General features: G+C 42.6%; 1 protein-coding gene across 2 annotated transcripts in view; it reads right to left on the reverse strand.

Annotated features, from left to right (window-relative positions):
- Positions 1–8528: 8528 nt before the first annotated feature.
- The window catches only part of LOC137320992 (aldehyde dehydrogenase 1A1-like), a 75086-nt gene continuing 57751 nt past the window's right edge, over positions 8529–25863 (reverse strand). For both annotated transcript variants that reach the window (XM_067983073.1, XM_067983071.1), the window contains exons 11-14: positions 15873–16037; positions 14402–14559; positions 14203–14277; positions 8529–11607 (exon numbers count right to left, since the gene is read on the reverse strand). In XM_067983073.1, coding sequence (XP_067839174.1) covers positions 11535–11607; positions 14203–14277; positions 14402–14559; positions 15873–16037 — 471 coding nt within the window. In that variant the 3' untranslated portion in view covers positions 8529–11534. The remainder of the gene's footprint in view (positions 11608–14202; positions 14278–14401; positions 14560–15872; positions 16038–25863) is intronic.

Here is a 25863-nt window from a genome sequence, read left to right on the forward strand (position 1 = left end):
GACCGATTTGCAGCCATGTCTCAGTAATGGCTATCATGTCGTACTCTCTAAGTTGAATTTGTGCCTGCAATTCATTCAATTTGTTCCTTATACTCTATGTGTTTGTATAAAGAATGCTTATTTGAGCCACACGTCGTAACCTGTCCTTCTGCTCTAATGTTGTTTTTCTCACACATTTTTTATTTCTCCCTCCTGATTTAATTACTTTACATCTTTTAGTTTTCCCTTTACCTATAGTGCCTAAAGCATAATTTCTGCCTATTACAATATCAAAAACAACTTGCATTTATATAGCACCTTTAACATTGTAAAACGTCTCAAGGCACTTCACAGGACCGTTATCAAACAAAATTTGACACACGAGGTATTAGGACAGGTGACCAAAAGCTTGGTCAAAGTAGGTTTTAAGGAGCATCTTAAAGGAGGAGAGGGAGGTAGAGAGGCGGAAAAGTTTTGGGAGAGAGTTCCAGAGCTTAGGGCCTAGACAGCTGAAGGCACGGCCACCGATGGTAGAGCGATTGAAATCGGGGATGCGCAAGAGGCAAGAATTGGAAGAGCACAGAGACCTCGGAGGGTTGTAGGGCTGGAGGAGGTTACAGAGATAAGGAGGGGCGAAGCCATGGAGGGATTTGAAACCAAGGATGAGAATTTTAAAATCGAGGCTCTCCCAGACTAGAAGCCAATGTAGGTCAGTGAGCACAAGGGTGATGGGAGAACGGGACTTGGTGCGAGTTAGGATACGGGCAGCAGAGTTTTGGATGAGCTCAAGTTTATAGAGGGTAGAAGAATGGAGATTAGCCTGGAGACCATTGAAATAGTCCAGTCTGGACGTAATAAAGGCATGGATGAGGGTTTCAGCAGCAGATGAGCTGAGGCAGGGGTGGAGACAGGCAATGTTACAAAGGTGGAAGTAGGTGGTCTTGGTGATGGAGTGGACATATGGTCAGAAGCTCAGTTCAGGGTCAAATAGGATGCCAAGTTTGCAAATGGTCTGGTTCAGCCTCAGACAGTGGCCAGGGAGAGGGATGGGGTCGGTGGCTAGGGAACGTAGCGGCGGGGACCAAAGACAATGGCTTCGGTCTTCCCAATGTTTAGTTGGAGGAAATTTTTGCTCATCCGGTCAGACAAGCAATGTGACAAATGAGAGACAGTGGAGGGGTCGAGGGAGGTAGTTGTGAGGTAGAGCTGGGTGTCGTCAGCTTACATGTGAAATCTGACATTGTATTTTTGGATGATGTCGCCAAGGGGCAGCATTTAGATAAGAAATAGGAGGGGGCTAAGGATAGCTCCTTGGGGGTCTCCAGAGGTAACAGTGTGGGAGCGGGAAGAGAAGCCATTGCAGGTGACTCTCTGGCTACGTCTGGATAGATAAGAATGGAACCAGGCGAGAGCAGTCCCACCGATCTGGACAACGGAGGAGAGGTGTTGGAGGAGGATGGTGTGGTCAACCATGTCAAAAGCTGCAGGCAGGTCAAGAAGGAAGAGAAGGTTTAGAATACCATTGTCACTGTCACATAGGATGTCATTTGTGATTTTGATAGCGGCCGTTTAAGTACTGTGGCAGGGGCGGAAACCTGATTGGAGGGATTTAAATTTGGAGTTGCGGGAAAGATGGGCACGGATTTGGGAGGTGGCAACACGTTCAAGGACTTTGAAGAGGAGAGGGAGTTTGCAGATGGGGTGGTATTTTGCAAGGGTGGGTTTTTTTAGGAGGGGGTGATGACTGCAGATTTGAAGGGGAGGAGAGGGAATCGTTAAAAATATCAACTAACATGGGGGAAGGGAAGTTGGGTGGTCAGCAGTTTATTGGGAATAGGGTCGAAGGAGCAGGAGGTGGGTCTCATGGTCAAGATGAGCTCAGAGAATGCATGAGGGGAGATAGGAGAAAAACTGGAGAAAGATTGGAGCTCAGGGCTAGAGCAGGGGGAAACAACAGGGGAAATTTGGCTTGGTGGGCTAGGGGAATGGAGGGAAGCAGCAGAGGCAGCTGAACGGATGGTCTCAATCTATGAGCTCCTCGCACTTTTCGTTTGTTTTAGATTTATTATTTATACTACCTTTTCCACCTGAACCCACCCTCCTTTCAAATGTTAACTGTTCTGAACTGGGTGAAACTCAAATTCTTTTTGAGATGATCGAATCAGCCAAATTCAGATCAAACACTTCCTATTCAATACTCATCCCGAAAGTATTATTGAAACAATTTAACCCTTTAAGGAGCATAGGATGATAGTATTTTTAGACTGTATCTAAAATTTAGAGAATTGGTATGTCCTTTAGAACAATATTGAACAAATATTTTGTTTCAGTCTTTACGGTAGAGGAAACTAAGAATATCCCAACACTGGACAAACAGGGGGCTCTAGGGGGGGAGGAGCTTAATACGATTAAAATCACTAAGGAATTGGTACTCAGTAAATTAATGGGACTCAAGGCGGATAAATCCCCTGGACCTGATGGCTTACATCCGAGGGTCTTGAGGGAAGTGGCAGTAGGGATTGTGGATGCTTTGGTAATAATTTTCCAAAATTCTCTGGACTCGGCAAAGGTCCCGGCAGATTGGAAAACTGCTAATGTAACACCCTTATTTAAAAAGGGTAGTAGGCAGAAGGCTGGAAATTATAGACCAGTTAGCTTAACATCTGTGGTGGGTAAAATTTTGGAGTCTATTATTAAGGAGACAGTAGCGGAACATTTGGATAAGCATAATTTAATTGGACAAAGTCAGCATGGCTTTACGAAGGGGAAGTCATGTCTGACAAATTTGCTTGAGTTCTTTGAGGACATAACGTATAGGGTGGATAAAGGGGAACCAGTGGACGTAGTGTATTTAGACTTCCAGAAGGCATTCGACAAGGTGCCACATAAAAGATTATTGCTCAAGATAAAGAATCACTGGATTGGGGGTAATATTCTGGCATGGGTGGAGGATTGGTTATCTAACAGGAAGCAGAGAGTTGGGATAAATGGTTCATTCTCGGACTGGCAACCAGTAGCCAGTAGTGTTCCGCAGGGGTCGGTGCTGGGTCCCCAATTCTTTACAATCTATATTAACGATTTGGAGGAGGGGACCGAGTGTAACATATCAAAGTTTGCAGATGATACAAAGATGGGAGGGAAAGTAGAGAGTGAGGAGGACATAAAAAACCTGCAAGGGTATATAGACAGGCTGGGTGAGTGGGCGGAGATTTGGCAGATGCAATACAATATTGGAAAATGTGAGGTTATGCACTTTGGCAGGAAAAATCAGAGAGCAAGTTATTATCTCAATGGCGAGAAACTGGAAAGTACTGCAGTACAAAGGGATCTGGGGGTCCTAGTGCAAGAAAATCAAAAAGTTAGTATGCAGGTGCAGCAGGTGATCAAGAAGGCCAACGGAATGTTGGCTTTTATTGCTAGGGGGATAGAATATAAAAACAGGGAGGTATTGCTGCAGTTATATAAGGTATTGGTGAGACCGCACCTGGAATACTGCATACAGTTTTGGTGTCCACACTTAAGAAAAGACATACTTGCTCTCGAGGCAGTACAAAGAAGGTTCACTCGGTTAATCCAGGGGATGAGGGGGTGGACGTATGAGGAGAGGTTGAGTAGATTGGGACTCTACTCATTGGAGTTCAGAAGAATGAGAGGCGATCTTATTGAAACATATAAGATTGTGAAGGGGCTTGATCGGGTGGATGCGGTAAGGATGTTCCCAAGGATAGGTGAAACTAGAACTAGGGGACATAATCTTAGGGGCTGCTCTTTCAAAACTGAGATGAGGAGAAACTTCTTCACTCAGAGGGTAGTAGGTCTGTGGAATTTGCTGCCCCAGGAAGCTGTGGAAGCTACATCATTAAATAAATTTAAAACAGAAATAGACAGTTTCCTAGAAGTAAAGGGAATTAGGGGTTACGGGGAGCAGGCAGGAAATTGGACATGAATTTAGATTTGAGGTTAGGATCAGATCAGCCATGATCTTATTGAATGGCGGAGCAGGCTCGAGGGGCCAATTGGCCTACTCCTGCTTCTATTTCTTATGTTCTTATGTTCTTATTGGGTCAATTTTCACTTTGTTACACAGATCGGGTGAACGGTGGGTGGGTCGGTGGGAAGCAGAATTGGTTTTCATGGTCAGATCTCAACTAGATACAGGAGGTGAATTGTCAGCGCTAATTGTGCAGCTTATTGGCAACTTGCCATTTGGGAGGGCGGGAAATCCACTGTGCCAGCAGCTTCTTAAAGCCATCCTGCAGTTCTTAAACGGCAGGTGGAGTTTTTAGTGGTGATGAGTGAACAGCATATTACTGAAGCATCAGGCCCAATGACAATGGCCAGGGCACCCTGATTTTCAGATACTGCCATTGAGGTCCTTGTGGAGTTGAGGAGGACCAGGAAAAAGATCCTTGTTCCTTCAGATGGGTGTTAGGTGTCCTGAAAAACTAGCCAGCAGAAGTGGCTGGGCAGTTCAATGCTAGCAGCATAATTCCTAGGACTGGGCTACAGTGCAGGAAGGAATTTAATGACCTTACCACGATTTTCAAGGTAATACTCCTCTTCACATCTCTCTTACTCAGCCCTATAACACCCTACTGTAGCTCCAGCACCAGCAATCCTACCCTCACCCGCTTCACAAGCCTCTTCTCCAATCACAATGGGACATTTCACTAAATGTCCTTCTGCTTGCACTCACACACTCACCACCTGCTGTTGCCCTCACAATGACTTTTCCCTCTTGCCCACACTTGCTGCTTCTTCTTCTCAGCAAAGGCACCAGAGTAATCTGCCTCACACATCTTCAAAACTCTTCAATAGGGAACACACTAGCCCACTCCCACTCTTCTTGCAGAAGAAACTGGCACACAATCAAAGGGAGACCTCAAGAATAGGAGATGGTCCTGCCACAGTGCAAACTTTGACTCCAATGAAGGACACCACCATCGGCATCATTGACAGAGGGAGGACATGCAGTGTTGGAGATGGTGAGGCTGCAGGCATTTCCCCTTTCTTTTCTCTTTCCACTGAACTCTCTAGATCATACACCCACACACACCGACAGAATGGCTGCATTGTGCTGCCACTCATCTGCTACTGCTTACCGTTGTCATTACATGCTAACTCTCTGCCCTTTTTCTAGATCCTTTAGATGAGTCAGGCCCTGCAGCAACATTGGCAGAGGGGGACAACCCTCCCGAACTGTCACTCGCTCTTACACTAACAAGCATAGAAATTGGTAGTGCTGTAGATAGTGAGCTAGGGGCCTTAAAACCTACCTCTTTGACCAAGCTTTTAGTTACCTGTCCTAATGTATCTATCTTTGGCTAGATATCAATGTTTGTTTGATTATGCTCCTGTGAAGCGCCTTGGGACGTTTTACTACATTAAGGCGCTATATAAATGCAAGTTGTTGTTGTTCTGCGCAGGGTGATTCACAGAGCACAAGTGAGCAGGAGCAGGCGCAAGTGGAAAGGTCAGCTCAGGAGATGCCTTGCTGCAGGGCAAGCTCAGACCCTAGCTATGCTGAGGAGGACCTGCTGAGATGCAGACTTCAGGGGCCCAGCCTTTAAAAGGAAAATGCTTTCTGTGCATCAGCAATTACTGAATGTATTGGACTGCCTGCCCAGCAACTACCGCAACATGTCGGATACTGTGGAGGAGTCTACTACCAATTTGTGTGAAGTTCTGGTAGGCTTTGGCACTCTGCAATTAACCATAGACTTTGCAGATGAGCCCTCCTTGCAGGAGTCTGGCACCAGTAGTAACATCTCTCAGGAATTCTCATGCCTCCACCATCTCCTCTGACTTGGACAGGTTGGGAGACTGAATGTATAGGCGTTTCAATCAGATCATGGATTATGTATAGTCTGCTCTATCACAGATCAGTGGGAGTGCAGAGCCGCAGCCCAATAGCAGGAACAGTCATGCAATGGGAGTGGAACATGTTGCCCTCTCTTAGGGTGAAAGCATGTCTGCACACTCATCTCCCCTTCAACCAATACCTAGTGCCAGAAAGCCAGCTTAGTCAGACTGCCTGGCAGCCGCAGGTTGCTGAAGTCTGCAGCCAGGTTGTCTCAGCCCAAGTGGCGGGGATGGAAAATTGCCGCAATATACATGCATCATGGCAGCTGCCAGGAAAATGGACACAAACCTGCATCGTGCGCTGCTGGTGATCGGACAACTGATGCACATTAATGGAGTGGAAGCCCTTGTGATTCATGAACGCAGCGGGCTCATCTGAGGCAGGCCACAGGGGGACATAGGTGCAGTCAATGAGGACCTGAACTTGGGGGAACAACAACACCAACAACTTGCATTTATATAGCATCCTTAACATAGCAAAACATCCCAAGCTGCTTCACAGGAGTGTTATCAGACAAAATTTGACACCGAATCACATAAAGAGATATTAGGACAGGTGATCAATAGCTTGATCAAAGAAGTAGGTTTTAAGGAGCATCCTAGAGGAGGAGAGTGAGGTGGAGAGGTTTAGGAAGGGAACTGCAGAGTTTAGGGCCTAGGCAGCTGAAGGCATGGCCACTAATGGTGGGCGATGGAAATTGACAAGGCCAGTATTGGAAAAGCGCAGAGATCTCGGAGGGTTGTATGGGTGGAGGAGGTTACAGAGATAGGGAGGGGCGAGACCATGGAGGGATTTGGAAACACAGATGAGAATTTTAATTTCAAGGAGTTGCCAGATGGGAGCCAATGTAGGTCACCGAGCACAAGTATGATGGGTGAACTGAACTTGGTGGGAGTTAGAATACAGCAGAGTCTTGGATGATCTGAAGATTACGGCAAGTGGAAGGTGAAAGGTTAGCCAAGAGAGCATTGGAATAGTCAAGTCTGGAGATAACAAAAGCATGGATGAGGGTTTCAGTAGCAGCTGAGCTGAGGCAGGGGCGGAGATGGGCGATGTTACGGAGATGAATGTAAGCGGTCTTGTTGATGGAGAGGATATGAGGTCAGAAACTCAGCTCAGGGTCAAATAGAATGCGGAGGTTGAGAACAGTCTGGTTCAGCCTCAGACAGTGACCAGGGAGAGGGATGGAGTTGATGGCTAGGGAACGGAGTTTGAGGAGGAGATTGAAGACAATGGCTTCGAACTTCCCAATATTTAATTGGAGGAAATTTCTGCTTATTCAATACTGGCTGTCGGACAAGCAATGTGACAAATCAGAGGCAGTGGAGGGGTCGAGAGTGGTGGTGGTGAGGTAGAGCTGGGTGTCATCAGCGTACGTGTGGAATCTGATTGGATGATGTCGCCGAGGGGCAGCATGTAGATGAGAAATAGGAGGGGGCTAAGGATAGATCCTTGGGGAATTCAGAATTAACGGTGTGGGAGTGGGAAGAGAAGCCATTTGAGGAGATGCTCTGGCTACGACTAGACAGTAAGAATGGAACCAGGCGAGCGCAGTCCCACCCAGCTGGGTAATGGAGGAGAGGCATTGGAGGAGGATGGTGTGGTCAACCGCGTCAAAGGCTGCAGTCAGGTTGAGAAGGATGAGGAAGGATAGTGCACCATGGTCACAGTCACATCAAAAGCCTACAATCTGTGCGATCCCTAGAGCTCTAACCTGCTGTTTCCGGTTGTCCATGGGGAATGTGATGAAAAAGTTTGCTTAACAAACATGTCATCAGTCACTTGCTTAATAGAAGCATGAATTGCAGACTGGCTGATGTTACTGATATACCCTGTTGTAGCCTGGAAGAAGCTGAAGGCAAAGTGCTGTATTGACTTTGACTGCAACAGGTAATACAATGCCAGTGGCAGTGGTTGCAGATCTTGTTACAAGAGGCAACATAACTTTGGGACAGCCACCTAGAGATGTGCAGCCTCCTTTTGCTTCTCAGAGAACTGCAGGTATGTTAATTTGGGCCTATAGACTCTGTTGGGAGGGTAAAGATTCCTGTGAGTTCACCACCTTCTAGCTGCTCTCACTGTAGTTGCAGCTCCATGCGCTCCTGTACATTTCCAGCGGGAGCACTGGATGCCTAAATCAAGGCCCACCCAAATATTGGAACGGGTAAACCTCCAGCATAAGTCAGTGTATTTTTTTCTATGCAATTTTCGTCCTGCTATCACCCGCTTTAGAGGCATAAACAGGGCGGTAGGGAGACGAAAATCATTCCCCGTGTTCCTTAACTTTTCTGCTTCATTCCAAATGTGCTGTGAAAGATTTTTTCAGAATGCCATTTCAGAGAAGTATCAGTTAGAAAATATAATTGGGGGTGATTTTAAACCCCAAGAACGGATGTGTTGAGGGCAGGTTCGAGTGAAAATAGTTGTTTTTTGGGTCGTGACCGCAACCCGGCTTTATTTCTGGGTTTAACGTCGGCGTGTAAAAGTACAGGCTTCCCACTGGGAATGCAAAGTCCGAAAATCTTGCGTTTGCGACCCAAAAAAACAACTATTTTCAACTCCCACCCGTCCCCAACCCACCCGTTCTTGGGGTTTAAAATCACCCCCATTGTTTCTAAGGAGATGATAAAGCCTCTAAGTCCTCAAACAAGTTTTTTTTCAAGTTTATAACTGAACATATTTAAAATATTTTTTAAAAGCGTCCAATGCTGTTTAATTCTGGAATCAAAAAAAAGTCCTACACAAATATATTGATATACTCACATTATTCACTATTAATGGTTGAATCTTCAAAAAGAAAATGTAAATGTTCAAGCCTATATGTTGTACATTTCTATAACACAGAGTGCATCATAACGACGATTGTCCAGTGTAAAGTATTAAGTTATTAACTACTAAATGCTATACTGAGATATCTTACAACAATTAATGAAACCACAAAATCATAACATTAGCAACACCTTTTGCATGCACCTTTCTGGAGCAGTAGTGCTAAAATGACTGCTGTTAGAATTCAGTGTCCAGATTAGATTGAAGCATGGGGAGAGGGGCAGGGGAGGGAAATGGATTTGGCACTCAAATCTCTGAATCCAAAATCTAGATTCACATTTTGTAGTTTGATCAGTATACCTTCAGTGAACACATTTTGCTTCCAATGCCTGAATTAATCCTAAATTGACAAATTTGGGTAAAAAAATAATTTCATTTCAAATTTAGCAACTTCTTCACAGCTCAACCTGAATGCAGTCAAATGGCTTGTTAGTCTGTGACACATACTGAAGCAGTATTGTATACTGCATATAAAAATTTTAGCACTATTGCAAAGCAAGATTGTAACTATATTTCAATTTATCCTTCATTTGGACTACATTTACAAGCATGTTAAAAGATAAGGTAATAAAATCACTTTATAATTACAGCATGACATTGTCAATTATGATGGTATTATTTTTATTTAATTATTGAATAATCAAGGTGAAGGGAGCAATTTTGACCAAACCGACCCATCGAGAAACTTATGGGATTGGGTGCAACACTGGTTTTACACCCCACTCGATTTTATTCTTTATTAAAGTCAGTGGAGAGTAATATTGGGCGGGAGATTAAACCAGCATTCTACACGATCCCGTGGGTTTCCCGCCCAGTGTGTTAGGTTAAAATTACCCCCATTACGATTTAGTATCCTCAGCTTAGAGTTTCATTCGACAGGAGCACATATTGGGAATATAGGTATGGAGGTCAGCATGCAGAATTCCTGGGCCACACAAGTTTCTGTTCATTAATTTTAATATCTGGAAAATTGTGGGGGGCTCAAATTGGATACATGAACCTCTATACCTGAATTCCCAATAATGCACTCCCATCACTTGAAGCTTGGTTCGAGGAGTGCTAAATCATTAAAATTACCCTTTAGCCATGGTACAGGACAGGAACAAGATTATAAAGAGATGAGCTAAATCATGAAGTAGTGATTAGGCAAGCCAAATTTTAAATCTCTGCAGGTTGTAAGAGGAAGAAAAGACTGAGAGAGCCAAGGAGTTTTATACTTTTGATGTTATGAAAATGACTGAGTTAGAGTAGGAGACAATGGATAAGAATTCCTCTGATCGGGAAGCATAGCAACATCATAAATGCATTGCTGAAGATTTCCTCCGTTCTCTGTTTCTAAGGGTGCATTCAGATTACTGCTGTCACCAATACTGCAGTTAAGGTGTAAATACAGCCTGAACCCAGAGCCAGGGCCCAAACTGACAGTAAGAGCGAAGTGGAGGGAGACTTCCTGGAGAAAGCATGCTCACTCTAGTTTCTGGTCAGTTCAGGCCTTGACCACCCGATTTATACTCCATCACCGGGACTTTCCTTGGTGCTTCTCCTGCTCCATCGACCTAACTTTGGCAGAAACCCTGTTTATGAGTGTAAATAGGGTTCCGCCAAACATTCGCCGAAGAAGCCCCAAGGAAATTCCTGGCACACACGTTTAGCTTTGGTGCGATGTTGATATCACTTTGTATCAGTGCTAAATTTATAGTGTGAATGTACTGTAAAAGAACGCATTTATGATTAGGCTGGAAATACTAAAGAGAAGAAATCTTCATGAACTCATTTACAATTTCTCTACACACAGTGATGAGAGAAATTTTGAACCCAATATGATAAGTCTTGAATTCAATGCAGGAAGGAGAAAGGAAAAAAATAATTATGAAAAAAACAATGTTAAATGTATTCCAATAGATTCGCTTATGAGTCTGCCAAGCTAACGTTTAGCTATCTCACTGTTTACAACTCATTGATGTGTTTACTATGGTAACCGATGAACATGTTCTAAAGTGTAGTATATTTTCATCCAGATGTTACTTTTTAATCACCTACATAACTACAACCATAGCATTTCAAAGAAATTCTTTGCGTGTGAAGTGCTTTGAGATGTTTCTGAGAGTCGTGATAAGGTGCTATATAAATGTAAGTCTTTTGCTTTATGTGCAGTTTAAGGCATTGGTGAAATCTCTCTTGCTTATAAGGCTGAATTGCAGTGGTGATCCTCATGATTCTAGCTGAGGGATTTCATTTTGATGTTTGTTAAAGCTGCTATGCCCCCTTATTTTCTGAATTTTCTGAAACCAATGCATTTACATTTTATTAAATCTATCCTGATGTCATGTGTACTATTTACATTATCTTTTATCTGCCAAAAATGATTGGAAAAATAGTGGGAATACACTTCAATTTTTTTTACAACCTGCAGGAAATGAACTGACATTTCAAATAAACTGACGAATAATTGCAAATTTCAAAGCAGTTGACAGACTTGCAGTATTTGGTAAATATTACTAAATCAAACATTTAAAAATATGGAACCTTTATCACTTTGATAGACAGAATGAAATGAGCTGAGTCTTTTATTAAATGACTAAAACTCAAAATGCTAGAAACAAAGATTCCAAACTAAAAGTTAGTAAAATTATTTTTTTTTGATCGCTGTTTTGCTATGTAAACACTAACAGGTAAATACTACTTTGATATATTATTCACGCTTTGTGGGTCAGAGCAGCTGTAAGATACTTGGCTGCATTATTGTGAAATTATACAGATGAAACATGATGTATTACTTTAGACTTTAAAAGCCTCACATTGCAGTGCTGTATCTAGTCTCTTTCTAATTCTTCAGGCATAACATATTTTAATTTAGAATATTTTAGGAATTCTTCTGTGGAATTTTGATGGTGATGGTCTTAATCTCGGTGTACTCCTGGAGACCATATTCTCCCCTAGACAAAAAGAATTAAATTCAGTAATTCTGCTTTTGTATTGAATTCTATATAATGCAAATGATCAAAAATCCTATTCATCTGTGGGTATTTACATATTTGAACACATCTCTGTATTTGACCACTTTAGCCCCAACTTTCTCAGACCAGCAAAATTGAGGCTATGCTCAACCCCAGGCCCGCAGTAGAGAGGGACGGAATTTGATGAGGCAAGCCCCTCCTCTTCAAAACAACTGGCTCCCTACACATGGAACACATCTGCAGGGAGTCAGACCAACATGTATTGGCTGCCAGTTGCGAAATCCAGCCGGCTAGCAGCTCCTAAATGGCTGCTACTGGCCCTCAAAGAGAAGACAATTTTTCGCACTGCAAACAAACCATTTGTTGGATAGGGATATGTCTGCAAGTAGCAATGTGGGCTAAACTGCCCCTTTTATTAATAATGGAGTACTTGTTGCAAGAAGTATGGCAAAGGAGAGGCTGCCCTTTTGGAGCAGAAGGTCATCTTCCTGTGAAGGCGATAGCTTAAGTTGCATGGAGGTAGGTGGCAGAGACAATGGATGGAGTCTCTAAGGTCCATTGTACCTGGGAACAAATGAGGAAGGAGTTTTCCAAAGTCCAGAGAGAAGTACTGAGGTAAGTACACCCTCATTTGCATGCATACTTGCTCTTCATCCATGTATGGAACTGTTTCTCTTCTGTTCTCTCAGGGAGAGAGCGTGCAGAGAACATTTACCCTTTTATGTTGCATACTTGCATACAACAGAAGGTGAAGGATATATCTGCAGTGGAGCACAGTAATATTTTGCATATTGCAGTTCCAAATTCCACTCGCATAGAGTACTGCCTATGAAAACACCCATGATAGCTCTTTTACAAAGTCTTGGCCCGAGAGAGAGATTGTCTGGGCACAAGGGTGTTGTTTGGGATTCCTTTAATCTTTTTTGTTGTGTTCAGCTTACAAGTCAAGTTTGTACATAAGCAAAGCTCAGTCACTGTACTGAAGTGCTCAAGATAGATCTCCTGTGACATAACCAGGTAGGAATGGTGTTTGTAAACATAAGTCTTTAAGTATTGACAGCAGTGAAATATCCCCAAGATGTCATTGGACCTGAAAATTCTGTGCTTTCATGATTGTGTCCTCCTCATTCAATGCATGCAGCACTATGGGAACAGCCAAAAGAACTCTCATCCTTGCAATTTTGTTTGCTACATTTAGCTCTTCAGCAGTAATTGTCAAGATTCTAGGAAAGTGTGCCTTAACAAACTGAAAGTTTCAACAAAAAGGCAAAAACAAAAGAGAGAAATAAAAGATTGCAAGATGCTCAATGCATAAGTAGAGAAATGCTCACTGGCAAAAATCTAAACTTCAGCATTTAGTGATAGAAACTGCAACCTTACATTAAGGGACACTGCAAAGCAGGCCAAGTTTATTTCCATGTCATGAATATCATGGATGGATAAGGTGCAGGCTGAGGAACAGAGCCTCACCAAATTTGCGGGATTCAATGAGAGACCCGATTTTCATAATTATTTTATTGAAATGAGGCTTGTGCTGCCTGCAGCACAGCTTCCCTTTGGCCTAAAAAAAAATCACATGTTGAAACATTCAACACAATGCGATTCACAGATCTGTGGTCAAGGGCCTGATTGTCCAACCCACACCTCATGCCAGCAAGGCTCCATGATGCTCTCAAAGCCTCAGAAAATCAGGGCTGTTGCATCAACCTAGAGTTGTCGTTGCTTTTAAAAAATGTACCTTAACCCTATAAATAAAGGCCCCCATATTTACAGGGAGGCAGGGAGTGTGAGGTGCCGACTTTTAGCGGCTGGAAAACCTGGAAATACGGGGAATGCGAAGGTCCTACTGAATTTAACGGCAGGAACGCATTTGAATTTTTTTTCTCCACTTCCCTCCTGGCAGCCAGCCAGATTGAAAGGCTGGCTGGCTGTTGGGTGGAAGGGCCTGCGGTAGAAGGCCGCAGCTGGGAAATGAAGAGGGAGGGAGGGAGAGAGGGAAGAGATCATGGGGGTGGGGGGAAGAGATCGCGGGAGAGGGATCGGATCATGGGAGGGTCAGCCGATCGCAGGGAAGGGGTCTGGAGATTGCTGGGAGGGGGTCGGCAGATTGCTGTTGGTTAGCTTGAGGGGCCGGGGGAAGCACTCCTATTCCTCCTGGCCCACAAGCAGGGCTGGAGAAGCATTTAACTGCTGGATCTGCTAATTCTTGCCTCAAGAGCAGGTTACTCGCCCGCCCACTATCCCGCCTCAGTTAAACTGGAAGTAGGCACATTTGGGGTGGGTTTGGGGGGTTAAAATTCCCCCCAAAGGGTTCCTGTTAAAGTTGATTTAATTATAACCCTAACCTCAACCCTTGTTTTTCTTCACTTGGTATTTTCAAATTTTCCTATCTTTCTCTGGGCCTCGGGCCCTCAAAATTAGAAAATGTAAGTCACATCCTTCCCACCACCAATGCATAATTAATATATTTCCTTTATATAAATTTGCATATATTTTGCAATGGTAAATGGCATTGAACTAAAAGCGTGCACAAGTCTTAAATACCATTAAAAGGATTTTTTTTTCAATACTTACATTTCTCTACCATTTCCAGACATTTTAAATCCTCCAAAAGGACTCTGAACATGCAATGCATTGTAGCAATTAACCCTGTGGGAATATTAATATATTCAACAGTGCAATTCAATGCAATAGGACTTCCAGTTCACATATATACAGCTTAGTGGAATGTCACCATATTCTGTAAATATTTTTTAAAAAATAAACCGCTTACCATACAGTTCCAGCTTGAAGGGCTGAAGCCACGGTAAATGCTTTATTGATGTCTTTGGTGAAAATTCCGGCAACCAAACCATAATGGGTGTTGTTGGCTCTTTTAATAACTTCATCTATTGTTTTAAACTTGATAATCTGTTGCACCGGCCCAAAAATCTATTTTTTTTAAAGTAGGAAATAAATTGTTATGGAAACAAGACTTAATGCACAATGATTTTAGTAGTCCTTACACATTGACTTTAACTAATAGTATAAAAAAATTGATCATAATTAAAGAGTATTGTTATATAATGTACGCTATTTTGTTTTCTTGTTTTTCCTTTCTTTAAATTAAATAAACCCTTCAACAAATTTTGAGTGAAGAACTGTTCTGGTCACTATGCGCAGTGACATCATAAATGTATTCAAGAAGATCATATTTACAATTTCACTACACCCAATAGACAGAGTTAATCCTCCCTCATTGTGGGTACTTTATAATTGTGGCAAGCAGTGATTATTTGTCCTATTGATTTCTGTGGAAAATACACAGGCACGGACGTCAAGTGAGGGCAACATCAAGTTCTCATGGTCAAATAGCCTGCCAACATTCACTGTTCAAGCCTACACTTGTTGAATTGTGACTCAGACAAATATGGAACCCTGCAGATGCCCAGGGAGTCATACACAAGCATGAGTTGTTGCCTTTAAGAACAAAGGGTCAATAATTGAAAAACAAGAGAAAATATTCAGGAGTGCCACAAAATTGCTTGTTATGACAAGGTCAATACAAATTAAATCAACACAACTTATTATTCTGGTGTTCTATAATTAAAAATAATAATTGACTGCTTTTTAAAGAATCGCACCTGCCTGATACTGATGGCCGAAGGGTTGATAATATTTGAAGAACAACCAGGACTAATTAGTCTGACATTAATCAGCATATGTTCATATTGAAAAACAACAAATATTCGTATTAAAGTCGACAAATGCAACCTAATTTGGAGGTAATGTAGCTTTTTGTTAAAAAACATGAAATCCAATGTTTCCCGCTGTATTCCAATTTTTTAAAGTTCTCTGATATTGTTTTCCATCAGCTCAAATGATCTGGGCTACAGATGTCATGGATGCTATAAGTGGTATTCTGTGACTAGTACCAGGAGGTATGCTTTTCTTTTATGAGATAGGACTCTGCCAGCCTTTCCTCCCCCAAGACGAAGCACTCCACCATAATGAAGTGCTGTCTTTTATCAGCCTGGCTGAGAGCAGGGGAAGCTCGCCCATTGAGGGTAGACTGGAATCAAACACCAGTCAAGGTCAGGATTCTTACTCAGGCTGTAGTGCCAGAACTAATGAGCCATGTAAGAGAATACTTCTTCTATTAAACAAAATAATAAATTAACTTCCCTTTTATGATGAATTGTTTAAGAGTACAATTCTGAAATATGTATCTACATTATAAGCTGGCATGTGCACAGCTATTTTACCTCTTCCTTGGCGATGCGCATTTCATCTGTAACCTCTGAGAAAACTGTAGGTTGAATGAAGAAGCCTTTATCTCCCCATGGCAAACCTCCACATTCCAGCTTGGCTCCTTCCATCTTCCCACTCTCAATTAAACTGAGAATTTTATCGTACTGCTTTTTGTCAATCTATCAAAATGTTATCACAGAAAATAAATGACTAAATTTATTAGACAAAGTCGTTTGATTATGATGACATAAGCTCTTCTGAGCATCTTATATCACAGGTAAATTTTTGTACAGGAATCACTGTGTACAAAAACATGGCTATTGTAGAAATGACATGCAAGTTAAATTACAATGAAAAGGATACTGTTTGCCCTGCTTGAGCGCCCCAATGCTCAAGTACTGCAATTTCAAATATTTATCTTGGTCTGAAATAATGACTTGCTTTGTATTTCCAGCATTTTCTATTCCTTAACTTGGATTTCCAGCATTCGCAGTTTTTATTTTAATCTTATTAATTTCGGTCTATTTGTTAATGAACAAATGGAATGGAATGCATCCAAGACAGTTTTCTAGAACAATATATCGAGGAACCAACTAGGGAACAGGCTATTTTAAATCTAGTATTGTGTAATGAGATAGGATTAATTAGTAATCGTATAATAAAGGATCCTCTGGTGAAGAGTGATCATAATATGATAGAATTTCACATTGGGTTTGAGAGTGATGTAGTTAAGTCCAAAACTAGGGTCTTAAATTTAAACAAGGCCAATTATGTAGGTATGAGGAACAAGTTGGCTAAGGTAGATTGGGAAATTAGATTAAAAGATATGACAGTAAATAAGCAATGAAGAAATAATTTATAATTCCCAATGAATATACGTACCCTTGAGGAATAAAAACGTTACAGGAAAAGTGATCCAAATGGGGCTAACTAGAGAAGTTAAGGATAGTATTAGATTAAAAGAAGAGGCTTACAATGTTGCCAAAAAGACTAGTAAGCCTGAAGATTGGTAGGGTTTTAGAAATCAGGAAAGGATAACCAAGAAATTGATAAAGAGGGAGAAAATTGAATTTGAGAGTAAACCAGCAAGAAATATAAAAACAGATTGTAAGAGCTTCTACAAGTATGTAAAAAGGAAGAGATTAGCGAAACTAACCTGGGTCCCTTAGAGGCAGAGACAGGAGAAATTATAATGGGGAATAAGGAAAGGGCAGAGACGTTAAACAAATATTTTGTATCTGTCTTCACAGTAGAAGACACAAAAATCATATTGGAAATAATGGGGAACCAAGGTTCTAATTAAGATTACTAAAGAAAATGTTTTCGAAAAATTAATGAGATTAAAAGCTAACAAATCCCCTGGACCTGATGGCCTACATCCTAGGGTTTTAAAAGAGGTGGCTGCAGAGAGAGTGGATGCATTGGTTTTGATCTTCCAGAATTTCCTAGATTCTAGAAGGTAGCAAATGTAACCCCGCTATTCAAGAAAGGAGGGAGAGAGAAAACAGGGAACTGTAGGCAAGTTAGCCTGACATCAGTAGTAGGGAAAATGCTCGAATCTATTATTAAGGATGTAGTAACAGGGCATTTAGAAAATCACAATTTCTTAAAGGTAGCCAGTACCTGTAATTTGCTAAAAATAACAGTGTGCTGTCTGCATGGAGTCTGAACGGAAATTAGACATTGCACACGTAAAACACAGATGCAGGTCTCATCCCTATGTTTACAAACTGTTGAGTTATGTTAAACCATTAAATAAAGGTTGCCCACCACTAAATCCCACATCCTCCAATCTGTATGCCAGACCTCATCAATCTGCCGGTCTGAGTTGGTACCAGATCTGCGAGAGAGCGTGCACCAAGATTCTCTACTGATGCACTAGAGACATTGGTGCAAGAGGTAGACAGAAGGAGGGGTATCCTATATCCGCGGGGGGGGGCACAAGAGGCCCTCCAGGCATATGCTCAAAGAGCAGTGGGAGGCAATAGGGGACGCAGTCAATGCCAGGCGCGTAGCACCACAAACATGGATGCAATGCAGGAAGAAGTTCAATGCTTTGACACGAGTGGTCAAGGTGAGTGTGGTCAACTGTCAAATGGTATCACCTACCAACTGCACCACTAGCCGCATCCACTGCTCCACACTCTATACCCCGCATCACCCACATACCAACAAACTCTTTCAATCAGTACTCAACTCTTCCAACCAGATGCTTCCTCTCACACTTACACATTACCACTGTTGCAAGCTGCACAATCACAACTCACAGGCCACACACACTGGCAGCTATTCAACCATGAGAGGCACATCACCCAGACACACGTCCTGCTTTCTTGCAGGAGAAGGTGGTGCATAACAGGAGGCAGCAAGTGGCAGTGGCATTTAACACCTTGAGCCTGTTCCGCCATTCAATGAGATCATGGTTGATCTGTGACCTCACTCCATATACCCACCTTAGCCCCATATCCCTTTATACCCTTGGTTCACAGAAATCTATCAATCTCAGATTTAAAATGCACAAGTGAGCTAGCAGCAACTGTCATCTGCAGAAGAGTGTTCCAAACTTCTCCCACCCTTTGCGCGTGGAAGCGTTTCCTAAATTCACTCCTGCACGTTCTGGCTCTAAATGTTAGGCTATGTCCCCTAGTCCTAGTATTCAAGTATAGGAGACCTCCAAAAACAGGTACAAATGCATCTGCAGCCAGAAGCAATAATCCAGCAACTAACCTGTAAATCCTGCATGTTCCCTTTAAATAACACTAGTGGGGAGTCTCCAGGCACTCTAAGACATGTTCAGATGGTCATGGTTGAGTGGAGCGTTAAGTCCCAAAATGGTGTCTATCACTTTAAATCAGCGTTTCACACTGATCAAACGCATATTCTCCCTACTTTATATGTGCTAAACCCTTTACCAAGATGGCGTCTGGTGGACATCACACTAGAAGTGTGCGTGAGCATCCAAGATGCCATCTTGAATGTTCGGGAGGCCATGTAGCACTGAAACAACGGGCGCTAGACGACCCAATTTCTAGCCCAAATTGCCTGCAAAGGGATATCGACAGGTTAAGTGAGTGGGCAAGAAGGTGGCAGGTGAATTATAATGTGGGGAAGTGTTAAGTTATTCACTTTGGTAGGAAAAATAGAAAAACAGAATATTTTTAAATGGTGAGAAACTATTAAATGTTGGTGTTCAGAGGGATTTGTGTATCCTTGTACACGAAACACAGGAATTTAACATGCAGGTACAGCAAGCAATTAGGAAGGCAAATGATATGTTGGCCTTCATCGCAAGGGGGTTTGAATACAAGAGTAAGAAAGTCTTGCTGCAATTGTACAGGGCTTTGGTGAGACCACACCTGGAGTATTGTGTGTAGTTTTGGTCTCCTTACCTAAGGAAGGATATACTTGCCTTAGACGGGGTGCAATGAAGGTTCACTAGATTGATTCCTGGGATGAGAGGGTTGTCCTATGAGGAAAGATTGAGTAGAATGGGCCTATACTCTCTGGAGTTTAGAAGAATGAGAGGCAATCGCATTGAAACATATAAGATTCCAAGAGGGCTTGACAGGTAGATGCTGAGAGGATGTTTGCCTGGGGCTGGAGAGTCTAGAACTAGGGGATATAGTCTCAGGATAAGGGGTTGGACATTTAGGACTGAGATGAGGAGGAATTTCTTCACTCAGAGGGTTGTGAATATTTGGAATTCTCTACCCCAGAGGGCTGTGGATGCTCAGTCGTTGAGTACATTCAAGACTGAGATCGACAGATTTTTGGACTCTATGGGAATCAAGGGATATGGGGATTGGGTGGGAAAGTGGAGTTGAGGTCGAAGATCAGCCATGATCTTAGTGAATGGCAGAGTAGGCTCAAGGGGCCGCATGGCCTATTCCTGCTCCTATTTCTTATGTTCTTATGTAACACAATAGTTCCCCTATGCAATAGGCTTGTAATGCTTCAATTTTAAGGTTTAGCCATTTGTTCCACAATGAAGCTAGAACTTTTAAATGTAATGGTGCCTTAGAAAGCACTTTAATAATTTATTTTTACTGAAATTAAATACCTTTATCAGATCCACGTACTAATAACTTAATAAGTTTGGGAAAGGATATTTAATTTAAACATGTTGGGCAGGTTTTCAGATTGGAGTGAAGTAGTGGCTATCACGAATTGAAAATCATCACTGCCTCTGCTACTGCTATATTCTGATCTTAGAAAAGAAAGAACGACTAGCAATTATGTAGCACTTACTATGCGCTCAGGATATCCCAGAGCACTTCGTAGCCAATTATTGACTTTTGAAATGTAATCACTATTATGTAGGCAAATGCAGCAGCCAATATGTGCATAGCGAGGTCCCACCAAATGTAATGAGTTAAGTGACCAGATAATCTGTTTTTGCCGGTGTTAGTTGAAGGATAAACACTGGCCAGGGCACTGAAAGAACTCTCCTGTTCCTTTTTTGAATAGTACCATGGGATAATTTATGCCCATCTGAACATGGGCCTCGATTTAACATCTAATTTGAAAGATGGTACATCTAACAATGCAGCACTCCCTCAGTTCTGCATGGAAATGTCAGCCTAGATTATGTGCTGAAGTCCTGCAGCGAGGCTTGAACCTTGACTTCTAACTGAAAGGTGAGAGTGCTACTACTGGTCCAAACTGGCAAAAGGATATACTTCAGATATTTCAATATAGCACCAAAAGTATTCATCCATTCTTAAAACATGAAATGACCAATATCACTGGCAGATGGGGTAAGAAGAGATATCTGCCCTGGTAGTAAAGTATGAGCCAGGTGATTTTCAATGATCAGTAAGATTCCTTCTACTTTTAATTGTGAATAATTCATATGACTGGAGCCCCAGTGCCCCAGTGAGAATGTGACTCTTATGCACCAATATACCCACATGAATAGTAAGCCATTACCATCCATGGACACCCAGTGAAATACCATCAGAATATCAGGCAATCTGCACAAACAATGGCAATTTGAAAATAGACCTCTGTTTGTTTTGGTCATTTTTAGAATTAAAACATAGCAGTCTAATACATACATACACATGCCAACTAGAAAACTAGCAAGGGCTGAGCAGCAGCTGCAAAAAAGCTGACAATTCAGATCTAGGCCTGAATGTAGGCCTACAACATGTAATTACACCGAAAAGGCAGTAGGGCACAGGCTTGTCATAACTTAACCCAACATTCCATTGCTTGTTTTGCAGAAGATTATGGCAGAAATTCTCAGGATTTTCTGTGCTTGTTATGGACTATTGAAGGTATATGTTGGTACTGTTTGTTGCAAAGTGTCATTGTTAAAACAGTTTCCATAGTCGTCATAGTGCTATGAAGTCACTCTTCTTGACCTCCTCCCAGTTCACAGAGGCCCTCTTCTTCCCCTCCCCCTCAGCGCCTCTCCCCAATGAGGTAAGTTATGGATCTCATTTATTTTCTGGGGGATAGTGCATTTCCCAGCATTTTGAAGTAGACTTTTAATGGCTCCTTGATGGCTCAGTGAGTTTATCTATTGACTAGCTCAGCCAGATCAGGAAGGCCAGCTAACCTGCCAGCCGACACTCAGCCAACCAGTCACCATCAGTAGGGGAGTATCAAAAGCCAGACAGCCACTAGTCTACAGCCACCATCTATACCAGCTACCAGACACCAGAAGCCAGTCAGCCATCAGCAGCCAGCCAGACAGCCATTAGAAGCCCACCACAGCAGCCGGTCAAACCACAGTCGGCTATCCCCCACTAGCAGCCAGTCAGCCCACAGCCATTCACCACCAGCAGCCAGCTAGCCAACCACCAGCAACTACTAGCAGCCAGCTAGCACCACCTACCATATGCAGAAGTTAATGGAGGAGCATAGGTTCTGTTTAGCAAGCTATGGGAGCAGGAAAGGGATCACCAGTGGGAGAGCATCTTTCATAACCTCAGGATGTTCCAAAATACTTCACAGTCAGTGAAGTACTTTTGAAGTGTAGTCACTGTTGTATGTAGGATAGGAGAGGCGGCAGCAGAATCAAGAGCAGGAGAGGCAGCAATAGAATCAGGAGATCTAGCAGGGGAAGTGTTGACACTGGGCGAGCCACCAGGGCAGGAGTGGGAAAAGCAGCAACGAGAGAGGCAGCAACATGATCTGTAGCTCGAGAACAGGCAGCAGCTGAAAGAAAACAAGACTTCCATATTAACTAAGAACTTTACAGTAAAAGCTGACTTCACCTTGTGCAACTTTCCTGCTCCAGATTTTGGCACCTCTCCCACTGCTTCCAGCTCTTTAGCTGCAGATTCTCCTGTTGTCTCTCCCACTACTGATTCTACTGCTTCTGTTCGGTAGGTGATTGAGGCAAGGCTGTGTCAGAGTTTATAGCAGCCAAAAAGTAAGCATATGCTAGCTTCTAAAATATTTTTTTTGTTGTAAAAACCCAACTGTTCACGAATGTCCTTCAGGAAAGGAAACCTGCCACTCCCACCTGCTCTGGCCTGCATGTAACTCTAGTCCACATCATGTAGTTGATTCTAATGTCCTCTGAAATGACCACTCAGTTATACACAGATCAGTCACAGGTCAATCATGATCTCATTGAATGGCAGAATAAGCCCTAGGGGTTAAATTGCCTACTCCTATACCTATGTTATACAAGCAATCACTACTCAAGAAAAAGACTCATCACCTTCTCAGGGCAAATTCCAGGTGTCACCCACATTCTGAGAACAAATTTTAAAAAGTCTACGGCACTGAATTTTCTCATTGTGATTTACACTGCTGTGCACCTTTAAAAACAAAGGCCAGGAATTTCCTTGGAACTCCTTCACAGCCACTGTAACATTGCCAGAAACCCCATTTACACGCATAAATGGGATTTCTGGCAAAGTTATGGCAGCAGAGTGAGATCAGCTCCGAGGAAATTCCCTGCCACTATTACATCTGCCCTTACGCCTCTAGAGAGAGATACATGGAAGCTACTTGGATGTGCTCATTTATCTCTCCATTGGTGCAAGAATTGGTGTAAAACTGGTGCAAGCAGTTGAACAAGCAGGAAACTTCTGTGCAGCTTACGTTACTCAGCAGAGTACTGGGAGACAAGAAGGTAAGGCAGGAACACTGGTAGGTTCTTTTATTTCTCTCTCAAATTACTTTGCTGCATATCTTACTGATATCTGAATTAGATAGGAGAAGAATGCACAACTTCAGTCGTACAGACCTCCAAACTCTCTGTGGGGGCATTGAAGGCAGGATGAACAGACTCCTCGGCGTGGGTGCTACCTAGTCATCCAGAATTATCACCTATGCCATCTGGAGGGAAGTGGCACTGGCACTGAGTGTGAACACCCTTCCCCCAGGACTGCAGAGCAGTGCCACAAGAATTCTCACATCTTCAGCAGGGCAGGAAGGCAACACACTGCACAACTCTTCCTTTTCTTTCTTGCCCATCCTAGGAACCAGCACGCTCTTCACCCTCTTAAAGCAAAACTCACACAACTAACCCTTCATCTTGGTTGAGGGCCCCTCAAACTCCTCATCCTGTATTATGGCTACACAGCTCCCCTAATACACAATTACAATAAACAACCTCTAAACCCACCTCCAATTTAACACCCTCACACCTCCAAATCTATTACTTCACCTTATCCATGCCACTTGCCAAACACTCCTTAACTTCCAGCCTTACTCTCATTTACTTACCTCTTTGGAGGAGAAATGAGTGCCCAATGCCCACCATAGACAGGCCAAAAGCAGGCCAATAGATGCTTCATCCCCTTTGAACTCCTTGCCCACTTTGAGGACAAGGTCAGGCATCTTGTGGGGAGGCACTCAGTTTTTGCCATGGGAGATGGAGAGGTTGGTGGCATCTTGTTAACTCCAGGTTATTGACTGAATACCTGTACTGTCACCCTAGCATCGCTCTGAAGCACAGCACATTGCCACAACCTTCCACTCCCTTCTCTGTCTCCCAAATTGCAAAGGAGTGATGCTTACTTGCCTTCTACCCTCCCTTCCTGCACACCCACCACAGCAATGGGTGACAAGGAAGAAGATGATGATGTTGAAGAGGATGGCGAGGATTAAGTCCTCCAAGAGGTGTAGTTGCATGATACTGGCATCCCTCACCTTACCACAAGTCCAAAAAGTTCTGAGGACAGTGATGGTTCAGTGCACTCTGGCACACAGAGCAACAGGATGAGAGCTTATGATCTGAGTTTCCTTTGAGCTTACTAATCAAAGCTGTGGCACTGTGGGATGATGCCAAGCTGAAGTAAGATGCCAATTTAAGTGCAGTGCAGTAGTTTCTAATGCTACAACAAAATCTGTTATGTCTGTTAGCATTGAACACCTCATTCTAAACCTTCCATCACGATCAGAGCACTGCAATTTAAACAAAAATAGGCTTGCTTATACGAGAAATCATTTGCTCTTATCCAGGGGTTGAAATTGCTCCTGCCATAACATTTATTGACTGCATAAATAGTTATAAAAAATGGAACATTGTGTGAAGAAACTGCTAACAGAGTATTCTCCTCACATTCCTCATTTTTGGAAATAGTCTTTATAAATGGCAATGAACAGTTTTTAAAAACTGGCTGTTGCTTGTTATGGCTGATTAAGATGAACTTATGAAGAATTATGCATGTTTGAACTTTCTATGTAAAATTTTGCAAATGCAGGGAGATAAAGCCACAAAAATGACCAATAGGAATTTGGTTTTATAATTAGGCATATAGAGTATAAGAGCAAAGAGGTATTGATAAATTTGTTTAAGGCATTGGTAAGGCCACAGTTAAGAGTATTCTGTGCTGTTTTAATGTTTATTATAGAAGAGCATGTAGCATGGATTGACCAGGATGATGCCAGGGATGAGAAAATATAGTAATGAAGAGAGGCTTAAGATATTAGAATCATAGAATCATAGAAGTTTACAACATGGAAACAGGCCCTTCGGCCCAACATGTCCATGTCGCCCAGTTTATACCACTAAGCTAGTCCCAATTGCCTGCACTTGGCCCATATCCCTCTATACCCATCTTACCCATGTAACTGTCCAAATGCTTTTTAAAAGACAAAATTGTACCTGCCTCTACCACTGCCTCTGGCAGCTCGTTCCAGACACTCACCACCCTTTGAGTGAAAAAATTTCCCCTCTGGTCCCTTTTTTTATCTCTCCCCTCTCACCTTAAATCTATGCCCCCTCTTTATAGACTCCCCTACCTTTGGGAAAAGATTTTGACTATCTACCTTATCTATGCCCCTCATTATTTTATAGATTTCTATAAGATCACCCCTAAACCTCCTACTCTCCAGGGAAAAAAGTCTCAGTCTATCCAACCTCTCCCTATAAGTCAAACCATCAAGTCCCGGTAGCATCCTAGTAAATCTTTTCTGCACTCTTTCTAGTTTAATAATATCCTTTCTATAATAGGGTGACCAGAACTGTACACAGTATTCCAAATGTGGCCTTACTAATGTCTTGTACAACTTCAATAAGACATCCCAACTCCTGTATTCAATGTTCTGACCAATGAAACCAAGCATGCCGAATGCCTTCTTCACCACCCTATCCACCTGTGACTCCACTTTCAAGGAGCTATGAACCTGTACTCCTAGATCTCTTTGTTCTATAACTCTCCCCAACGCCCTACCATTAACGGAGTAGGTCCTGGCCCAATTCGATCTACCAAAATGCATCACCTCACATTTATCTAAATTAAACTCCATCTGCCATTCATCGGCCCACTGGCCCAATTTATCAAGATCCCGTTGCAATCCTAGATAACCTTCTTCACTGTCCACAATGCCACCAATCTTGGTGTCATCTGCAAACTTACTAACCATGCCTCCTAAATTCTCATCCAAATCATTAATATAAATAACAAATAACAGCGGACCCAGCACCGATCCCAGAGGCACACCGCTGGTCACAGGCCTCCAGTTTGAAACACAACCCTCTACAACCACCCTCTGTCTTCTGTCGTCAATCCAATTTTGTATCCAATTGGCTACCTC

Source organism: Heptranchias perlo, chromosome 4 (assembly GCF_035084215.1).
Source record: "Heptranchias perlo isolate sHepPer1 chromosome 4, sHepPer1.hap1, whole genome shotgun sequence".
In the NCBI taxonomy this organism is placed as follows: Eukaryota; Metazoa; Chordata; class Chondrichthyes; order Hexanchiformes; family Hexanchidae; genus Heptranchias; species Heptranchias perlo.